The sequence below is a fragment of the Actinia tenebrosa genome, unplaced genomic scaffold (genome assembly GCF_029948245.1).
Source record: "Actinia tenebrosa isolate PJP-AT-01 unplaced genomic scaffold, QUT_ActTen_1.0 PGA_scaffold4__44_contigs__length_22323623, whole genome shotgun sequence".
Lineage (NCBI taxonomy): Eukaryota > Metazoa > Cnidaria > Anthozoa > Actiniaria > Actiniidae > Actinia > Actinia tenebrosa.
The window spans coordinates 16937799-16948537 of NW_028292581.1; the positions used below are offsets into that span (position 1 = coordinate 16937799).

At 36.0% G+C, this 10739-nt stretch overlaps 2 protein-coding genes across 2 annotated transcripts; one reads left to right on the plus strand and one right to left on the minus strand.

Moving 5' to 3' along the window:
- Nucleotides 1-1148: 1148 nt before the first annotated feature.
- On the minus strand, nt 1149-6904 carry LOC148907288 (uncharacterized). Its single transcript, XM_089036841.1, has 9 exons — nt 6790-6904; nt 6216-6266; nt 5502-5611; nt 5066-5113; nt 4356-4397; nt 3462-3527; nt 2674-2700; nt 2374-2457; nt 1149-1835 (listed from the first exon to the last, which is right to left on the minus strand). The coding sequence occupies exons 1-9, from the start codon at nt 6902-6904 to the stop codon at nt 1587-1589; spliced, it is 792 nt and encodes a 263-aa protein (XP_088892967.1). The 3' UTR covers nt 1149-1586.
- A 1343-nt stretch (nt 6905-8247) lies between these two features.
- LOC148907289 (serine/threonine-protein kinase 35-like) lies at nt 8248-9912 on the plus strand. The gene has a single exon (XM_089036569.1). It carries the CDS (start codon nt 8409-8411, stop codon nt 9297-9299), a length of 891 nt encoding a protein of 296 aa, XP_088892695.1. The 5' UTR covers nt 8248-8408; the 3' UTR covers nt 9300-9912.
- The last annotated feature ends 827 nt before the right edge of the window (nt 9913-10739 follow it).

The window sequence follows — 10739 nt, forward strand, 5'->3', positions numbered from 1 at the left end:
ATATAAGGAATAAAAAAACAGTCGTAAAAGATCTTTCCGAGGAATCTCGCAAAAAGATTTACCAGGAGGCAAAAGAAGAGCTTCAAAGAAAGCTTGCTCAGTAAATATCGTGACAGGATTCTATTTACATATCGAACGTCAGTCTAGAAATTATGCAAATTAAATATAATAATTTTCACATACATAAGCGTCCAGATGTGTCTGGCGTTCGCTTGTGATCGTGGACTTTGGAGCTGGGGAGGCCTAAAGTCCCGAGTTCGAGCCTCGCTGTAGATGCATTTGGACCGGTTGCTGTGAGTGAAAAAAAAGCCTCCCCCACTCACAGCAACCGTGGGGGGAGGGGTAGAAAGTGCGATTCAACCCCGCGATGGGGGGTTTCGCGATTGGAAAAGTCAGGGGGTGTCTCGGGACGCTGTCCGGAGTTCACCCTCTGGTGGGTCGTAAGAAAGATATATGTGTATGTACTAGAGGGCCTCTGGCGCGGGATGAAATAAGCCCCGTAAGCCCAAAATGCAAAAAACCCCACTGGGGATAGCTTGGTGTTCTGCGCGATGCATTCCCCAGTGGGGTTTCTGGCAAAATAAACGCCAGTTTTGCATTTTTATTTTCTCGGAATCCATCCTAACAGGGGGTGGTTGGGGTCTATTTCGTGAAATATTTCGTAGATTACGTCAGGATAATAAGGAATATCCTTATCCAGCCGACAAAACATCCACTCGGCTCTGCTCATATCAGAAACCTCGGGAATAGACTTACCGGTAATTTCAGACAAAAGATAGGGAATAGCTTTGTAATATTTCCCTAGTTTTAATTTTTTCAGCGTTTTCCGTAGACTTTGTGGGGTTGGCTCTTCTAAGTGGTCTATGATTTTCTTCCTTACTTCGTTGTTTAAATATACCGGTCGATAACCTTGGATGTGACTCATCCAGTCCCTAAAGTATTTTATTCTTTTGTATGGGGTCTTCTTACGACCTCCATTGGCATAATACTGCTCTCTGGTAGCATTTGGTACGGCATTACGAATGTTTTTACCACACTCGTAACACTGTGCTGACGTGTCGTCTTCTATTTGCATTTTCTTACCACAACACCAGAAACCCTTGGGCTTGGGTATGTTAACTTTGGGTCTTAGACAAATTATACAGAAGTCATTGGTGAACTTTTTACATTCATGCATCGTATATCCAACAAAATATCTTAACCTCCATTTACGGTACCCATCGTTTCGACAACTAGCAGCAGTAAGGGAATCAGCGCGCGGGTAATACCCGACTCGGACGCTGTTACGTGAGCACGGGGAATATCCGTGTAATTCCGAGGGGTGACCGCGAGTCCCCTTACTGCTGCTTCAGACCTCAGAAGAAAGCATTTAATTTGTGGATTTTTTCATTTGCGCAGATATGAATTTCATGTGCTATTTATGTCAACCTTTTTTCAGAAAATTGTCATCGCACAACAATTATAAAAAAATATGTTTCAGAGCATTCAATTGACCCAAAAATTGCTGTCATTCTACAATCTACCAAGGGATGCACATGGAAAAACTGGTAAAAAAGCAGCAATAAAATAAAATTGTGAACTCAGACTCAGATATCTGTGATCATGGATTTAAGGTTACTATAAGTAAAACCTTCATCGTCATTTTTTCTTCTTATTATTTCTTCTTCGTATAAAAACTCCCCAAGAAGTTCACACAAATGGTTCTTCTTGGAGAGTTTTGTGAAGGGGACATTGTTGTTTAAGCAAGCTTGCTTCAAAACCTTCATTTGCACATCTTGCAATTTTGGTATTCCCAAGAAGAACAGAGCAACAATTGTTGCCTCTGATTTGGTAAGCTGAAATAAACAAAAGGAAACAGTAAGTATCTCCAATACATCAGAACAACAATAATATGTTACATGCAATGCATGGGTGCCCATATACAATATTGTTGATAACATTTTTTGTAAGTAATGCGTATGTAGAGATATATATTATATACACATGTCTAATCGTTGTTACCCTTGGGCTTCACCAGAAAGCTAGAAGATCAAATCAAATGTTGTTGAAGTAATAAAAAAATTTAAATAAATAAATCCACTTTATTTACATCTCAATGTATTTAGCTCTTGAAGAGCTAATTTGGGGAGACAAATTAGAAACCGTAATATAAACATAATATTGTTAAAAATCCCAACTGGGTAGGAGACAAACCAGTTGGCTCACTATTTAAAAAGCATGGCAGAGAAATTGTATTTTGTCCAAACAGGGACCCAATTAACAAATACAATGTCATCTAGTGGCCAGAGTGGGAATCGAACCTTGGACCGCAGGGCTGTGAAACCAATGCTCTGACCACTCAACTATGTGCTGACTAAATAAATATTATCTTACCAGGCCAATTTTCCACATTTCCAACTTGTTTTCCTTTATCCTTTGCTCTCTTCTTTCGAAGTAGTCACTTTGCCCATCATGTTGCTGTAATAAAAATGAAAATATCAAACATTCACAACATAATTGAAAATCGTTGATGTAAAAAAAAAAAAAAAAAAAAAAAAAAAAATTAAATTAAAAGAATATTGCAACTGATTAATTAACATTTTATACAAAATTAATCATTGTTTATCGCCTTATATAAAGATTCACAGATTAAAATATTCCAATTTCTTTGTAATTTGAATTTGAATTTGATACCTCATTATTCTCTACTTGACATGTTTCCTACAAGAAATAAAATGGTCTGTTCATAATCATATTCATATATAGTAAAAAGCAATCTTGAAGCTATAAGGACAGACGTGTGCATCCAATCATATGGCCACCTTTTTATTTTTTCAAATAATATAATTTATGATTTTCAATATAGTAGCATAGTAATGAATACTCAAATAATAATAATGACGATGATGATAATAACAATGGGTCTTTACTCAATCAATAAACAAAATATTGAAGGTTACAACAATAGTAAGAAAATCATATAAAATCTATAAAATCTATGAAGATCTAAAAACCTACAGTAATAATTACAGCAAATATATACGATAAAAGTTAAGTTAACAAAAAACTAAAATAGGTACTAAATCTAAGACTGCATGTACTGCTAAATTATATTTAAAAAGTAGTCTATTTACGAAACTATTTTGAATTTAAATCTTTTGGTATTTACTAAGGGCATTTGAGATGTTTTTGTTCAAAGCCTGCTTGATGTTTTTTTTTTTTAGAGAAAACAGTGGATGGTGCCTAATTACATTACTACAATATGTAAATCTAGTTATAGAGCCTTCGAATTCTATGATAGCTTTTCTAAGAGTTCTAAATAATAATATTTAAGATTGCATTTTATCTGAATTTTTGAGGAAAAATTTAGTGCTTGTATTAATTTCGTAAAAAAACTCTGTAGAGGTAGCTAAAGTTGGACACCCATAGCAGTAATACAACAAAGAAAGTTGTTAAATTTTATAAAAGATACAGGTACTTACAATTTCAAGAGCAGCTTTTTTGTTGCTTGGTCCCTCTTCTTCATGATCAGTTATTTGCTTTAAGCCCTACATGTATATGAGATATATTGGGAGCATAAATGTATGTTGTTACTATTAATATTATTATTATTATTATTATTATAAAATAATAATTATTAATTATATTATCAATAATAATACTAATAAGTATAGGTAATAGGATTACATACATGCTGTCCTGTTTGAAAATAATTGGATGAAAAAAATTCAGAGGACTGACAAGATTGGAAGAGGCCGATAGGCCGAGTCCAATATTTGGCAGTTCAAGGATTTTTTAAATTCAATTATTTCCAAATTGGACAGACATGTAATACTATTGCAGATTAATTATATCATCGTTTTTTAACGCTAAAAAGGTCTTCAAAAAGAAGATCCCAATTTAACAACTTCCACCATTTGGAAAAAAAATCGAAAAAAAGTAAACAAAGGCCGGCCGGTCGTAAGCAGATGTCGCGTTGATTGGCTCAAAGTCAATTTCTATTGTTTCCCCTGAGATTTGATTGGCAGATACAAAAAATGCGAATGGAAGCCATCCAGATTAATCTTTAATTTGGACAGGAAAGAAATTTGAAAATTGAAAATAATACAATAGTTGCTATGGGATTATAAAGTGATGATACAATTATAATAATAATAAAAATAATAAAAATAAAAATAATTATTTTTATTTTTATACTTATTATTATGAATATTATAATAATATTTAAAAACATATTATTAAAATAACGATAATAATAATAATGATAATAATAAATTATGTAGGTTAACACAAAACAAAGGCAGGGGGCTGTGCATATGTTGGTTGATTACATAGGGAAGACAATATTTTCAAGGATACTGAACCAATAAACTTACGTTAAGATTTCTTTTCTTCAGGGTATCCTGAGCTGACACCACCTTTAAAGACAAAATGTAATGTTTATAGTTGAATATTATGATTACAAAATCCTAGATCCAGTACTACTGATATCCTCATCTTAACTGCCCCTTACTTTAGAATTACTTAAGATGTAATTAATGAAAAATAGATCAGACTAATTTTTGCCATAATCTTAGCCTTTAAATTACATCTAAGTATAATTGGTAAATCTTCACCTGATTTTTTCACTAGAGTTTATCATTATTCGTATTTTTTTGCTATATGTAATTTAATTTTTCGTTAGGGTGCATTTAATTTGGAGCCAATCTCTGTTGTGCTTACCCCTTCCAATATAGCTTTGGAAATTAGATAATTGTCATGGATAAAGTTATGTAAATAAACAAATAAATATTAATTTGTTTATTGATATCATTTATGAAAATGCTCGATAACAAGGGCTTGTAATACACGTATGTAATGTGGCTTTGAATAAATAAATTGAAAAGAAATTTTCTTTATATAGACAATGGAAAAATATACCTAATAGTCCCTGAATGTTTAAGGTTATAATGTACATTCACAGGCTGTTTTGCAATAATTGTACATAATTCAAAAATCAACAGACAGGTCATTTTTTAGAAAACATATATTGATCTATATATCATTTTAAAAGGTTATATCTATGACAGACTACAATGTTGCACACCTTGGTTTTTCCACTAGACGTACCCCTAGTTTTGCTGTGGTAATTGTTCTATAAAAAAAAAAAAAGATAAGCAGATTGCATGTACATCTTGTATTAAGTCTGCACTCGTCCAGATGCACAGATGGCTTAAAAATGTGGTGCGAAAAAAGACAATTTGATTTGAGTATATGACTTTTTATCGTTTTTCTTTAATGCGCAGAAAAGTTAAATAAAGCAATTATTTTATATAAAAATAAAATCAAAAAAATTATTAGTTACTTTTTTCTGTGCAGCATGGCAACTGAAAGGAAGCTCATTGTTTGAAATAACCATGATTGTCATATTATAATGTGTACATCTGTACTCTGACAACATAAAACTCTGGACCAATCAAAGTATACATAGTAATGATACCCCAACCACTCTAAAGTATTTAATATACAAAACATTTTCTTACTTTGCCTTTGTAAGCACTTGGCTTTCTGGCATGGGATAACTTGTTCCCAATGAAAGCTTTTGCCCGCTTTCTGTCTAAGGTGACAACACCATGACCATGTACAATCAATACTGAAAGTATCGTATCAGGGTTTAGGTGCACTTTAAATATTGATGATAAGTTATGAAAAGAACAAGAGTATTTGTTGTTGTTTTTATGATTTTGAAGTTTTAAGACCTCTAAACAAAGTTTTGTAATATATGCACTTCGCTTTTCGACTTCCATTCCCTGATTCATCTCAGTTCTTCTTGCAAAGAATTGGCAACAATCTCTTTCATAGTAAGCTATCTAATAATTCTAAGGGTATATATAGTGACATGGAATTCCAATGGGAACAGGGGGGGATAAACAAATAAGGAGTTCCTTGGCCAGGGGCCTTTAGCCGTTTTGGAATTTCCAAAAGCTAGGGGGTAAGAAAATCGGTGTCGCCCATGGTATAGGTATGGATATTTTCTGGAACTACCCAATGAGCAAATTTTCAGTAAAATCTGATACGTTTTGTGACAAACAGAAATACATGTGCTTCAGGAAATATGGGACTAAGCCAGACCTTAGCACACTTAAGCTCTCAAAAATGTCTATTCATTTTTTGAAGCTAGGTGAACAAGTAAATTTTCTTTGGCAGCAGCCTTAAAAAAATGTGAAATCCCTTAAATGAAAAAAGTTCCTACTTACCACTACTGTTTGTAGTTTCATTAATTTGTTGTCCTGCCACGTTATCCTGCTCTCAGCCTCTAGATATGGAGAAAAAGTTATAATTGTAAACTTACTTCATTTCTAGTTGCCTATTGCTGTGGTTTTCATATCTATGCAGACAGCGAATTTTAAACATCGATGTGCAAAGAAGTGTTTTCAGCTATTATTTCAAAAACCCCATTCACAAATATTTGAATGACCAATTCCTAGCCAATGCTAAGATTTAAAGATTATGACCTTCATTTTAGTAGTTTCAAAACAAACTCAAATTTAAATTTCAAATAATAAATGAAATCTTCCAGCCATGATACAAACACATGAAGGAATGCTGAACTGCCCTTCCATGGTAATAGGTTAATAAATTTATACAAGGCAAAAGTGGTATAAGCATATTGGTAAGCTCATACTTAAGCTGTGCCTTGATTTATTCTCATTCCACATATAGCTGCTAGTGAGATCAAATATGCGGGAAGTAGGGGTGTTATAGCAGCCAGTATTTAATTCCTTGCCTTTCACCAACGCAACCTGAGTTTGAGCCTTGCCTTTCACCAACGCAACCTGAGTTCGAGCCTTGCCTTGCTTGGTTTTGTAGAGAGCAAAGATATTTGTAAGAACTCTCCTGTGCTTTGAGGGCTTATCTCTGGGTCCTCCAGTTTTTGTCCCTCCATAAAAATCAACTTCTAAACTCCAATTCGTGCTTTACCTGTGTTACCCTCCTAACCAGAAAGGTTTGGTTTTACACAGGTAGTTCATTTGCAAGTGATTCTGCCTCATGGGCTCAGTGTTATACCAGGACTTCATCCATAAATTCCCTCCAAAGACAATATATGCCGGAATGATAACGTAAAAATAGTATGAATAGCAGATTTAAGTTTATAATGTCTACATCAGTCATGGGAGTTCTTATCATATAGTATTGACACAAAATTCATAAAATGTTGAATGAAAGCTATCAAACTATTGTATTGGTCCACGTTGAGTACTCAGCACTTCGATTCCAATATGAATTAGACCCACTTTCGATTGTAAATATAAGAACTAGAAAATCGTTTCTGATAAGCTTCAATTGAAAAAAAAAATGATGCTGTAGACAAAAGATCGAGATTATAAAGCATAAACACAATAGCAAGACAATCGCAACCCGGGACGATCCTTCCCCTTGTTTAGGAGGCCTACCATATTAAATATAAAATCTAAATACAATCTGAATTTCAGATAATGCTTCAACTAAGTAAACCACTTGGAGTTTTAGTTGTTTTTTTCCATAATCTAAAGCGAATATATCGAACAGGCTAGCTTAACCTAGCGAGGATTTCACACCTCCATCTTGATCAGAGTGAAAGGCGTAACGAAAAGGAACATTAACTTAGGTTACGCTCAAGATTATGTCTATAATAATCACAGATAAAGACACAATACATTACCTGGTAATTATTCTTGAGAGTGCTTCGATGTTTACATTATTTTCAAGAGTTGTGACTAGTCGCCTACTTTCTCTGGTAAGTGTAGCGTGGTTAACGTGTCCGTAGTCTTGCCAGCCCGGGTCCCCAGGGGAGATGACGATACGAAGACACGATCACCATGCAATATCATTGGTAGATACTAGAACGCATCTTATTGGCCAATAGATCAGAAGACATCTCTGCCATCGAGGACACAACCACCACGCTACATACAAGTGTTACAGGTATTGACCCTGTGTCACTTCACACTCGGTAGCTTTCGTTAAAACGAGAGGCACTGGGCATGAGTTCCAAAATTCCAAGAAAAGTCCAAGTTTTCCGGTTTCGTTTTATTTACTAGCGACGCTAGACGTAATGTGCTAGAAGGCTTTAACTAATAAATTTTTGAAATGTTTCTATACTTGCCACTTCCCCTAATGCTCTTGTTTTACATTGCACTGTGTCATTAGCATCGAGATAGACATTATTACTGAAGCGTTGGTAAAGTTGTGGAATTCTTGTAATATTATTTGAGAGAAGACTAGGTTAAGGTCACGTGACGCGAATGGAAGAGATTAAAAAATTCTAGGAAGTGCTATACCTATTCCAAGAAAATTATAAGTTTTTCATTTTTCGTTTCGAATCCTCTACTTCACCACAGGCAAGGGCGAGAACACTTCGATAAACCTACAAATTCAAGTCAAAAGCTCAATAATTCAAGATTTCGAAAATGGATACAGTTAAAGTTGGCCCAAGAAACTACTTCGCAGAAGCAGCGCTAGGGAAAGGCGCTTTTGGCGAAGTGTACAAGGTGAGAGAGAATGAGGGGACAGGCTGTGTTTACGCGCTGAAAAAGATCGAAGTTGAGAATAACGAGGCAGTAAACATGGTGAGAAAGGAGATTGGTATATTGGACAAGTGCAGACACGATCATATTGTACGACTCTACGGATACGACACAATCGAGATTCCTGTAAAAACCTCGGTTCTGATTTTGATGGAGTACTGTGAAGGCGGAAATCTCAACAGTCGTCTAGCAAGACAGAGTGATAGCCGAGAAACTAACCTACGATGGATGAAAGAGTTGGCCGATGCTATGGATTATCTGCACTCCAATAAAATCGTTCATCGAGATCTGAAGCCAGAAAACGTACTACTGACGGCCCAAGATTCCATCAAGTTGGGGGACTTTGGTCTCGCCAGAGAGTATGCAGCTCTCAAGCAAGTTAATGCCAAACGATCAAACAATCAAGTCCTTAAGTCCCAAAGTACATATTACATGGAAACAATCGCAGGATCACCTTACTGGATGGCACCGGAAGTGTTTGACGAACACTATACAAAGAAAGCAGATATCTTTTCGCTCGGTACGATATTCCACTCCATTGTTAAGCGAGTATACATAACCCGTGATGGCATTAAATACTTCGGAGCATTTGTCAATACTACCCGAGTTGGCCAAGAGATCGGCCTTGGCATGGCGTTGAGAACAAATCCTTATGATATGGTGCGGCTGGATCGATTACCAAACTCTACGAAGGAGCTGCTTCGTACTATGCTGGCGTACGATCCCAAGAACAGACCCACCGCAAAACGAGTACTTCAAAAGTTACAACCTTAGTAACATCAGGATCACAGAAGAAGAAACCACTCACATACTTTATGAATTTTCCATTTTAGCACCACTTATAAATGAACTCAGTGCAAAAGAACGCTCCTTGAGTTGCATGCTTCGTCTTATGACCGGTTTCAGCAATTTCCAGAGCCTTTCAACTCAGAGGACAAAACTATGAATTACAGTTCTCGTGACAGTATGATTCTATTGTTTTGTCTTCTGGATTGAACTGCATTGGGAATATCCTGCAAGGCCGGAGTCTATATATATACGAGTTGTTTAGCTACTAATTCCATCGGAATTTCTACCCGGTGATTTCATCTTATTAGGCTATACATATTTAAGCTCAGTTCAGTTATTAGCGGGGAGAAAAAAATCGACCTTGGAATTCATGCATATGCATCGAGGTGTATAATTGATACAATACAGAAACGTTTCTTTGAAATGGCTCTTTTGATCATGCAGAGGTTAGGGATCCAAACACAGGGAGTCCACACATGTAACATATAGAGTGGGGAATCACAGGTAGCCCAAGCTTGGTTTCTGTAGTGTCCTGTTATAAGGAAATGTATGGAGATTCATCAAAAATTTCAATAAAATCATTGAAACGTAAAATAAAGCCTCGAAATTTCACTCGATCATTGAGAAATAGCACTTCTTTGGCTCTGCGTGGTTATTTTTTGAATTTAGCCCGTTTTAAGATTTTTTCCCCCACCAGTAAGAAATAAGAGAAGGTTGGAAACTCGAGGCCCAAAAGCGAGCCATCAAGAGTCTTTGAAACCTCGTACGTCTTCGAATTTCCTTTCCAGCGCCAAATTTTTGTCATAACCCTTCTCTCACATCCCTATAGAACCGAGAAAGTCGCATTAGAGATTAGTCTTCGCGTCTTAAGCCATGAAATTTGCCTGTATTCACATACTACCTCGCTAGTTCTGACCCGTACTTTGAGCTCACTGTATGTAGCGTGGCGAAACGGACTTCCATGGCAGAACTGACCTAATACCTCTTAGCCAATAGAAGACGTACTTTTATCCGCCAATCAGAATGCATGGTGAAACCGACTCATTGAATATCCTCCCTTGGGGGAAGGGGAGACATAGTTGAGACCACGTTGACCACGTTTTTAACTCGTGGATACGCGAAGCGTAGAAACGAGTTATTGTGAGGGGTCTGAATATGCAAATGTGTCACTCGCTCACTCACTTGCTCACTAAGATGATCGATAATTAAGAGCGACTGTCTGTAAAAATCAAACAAAATCAGAAATATGTGGAAAGGCTCAAATTTTCGAATTCGCTCTACTTTTGGATTTTAGTAGTGCATGATGAAGGAAGAAACGCTGTGTGGTTAGTTTTGAAAAATACTTTTTTGTTTTCGAGAAATAGGGAAAAATCGGTTTGAGCTCCAGGGACGATTTTCGCTGCCAAAAGATGGCTGAAAATTGCT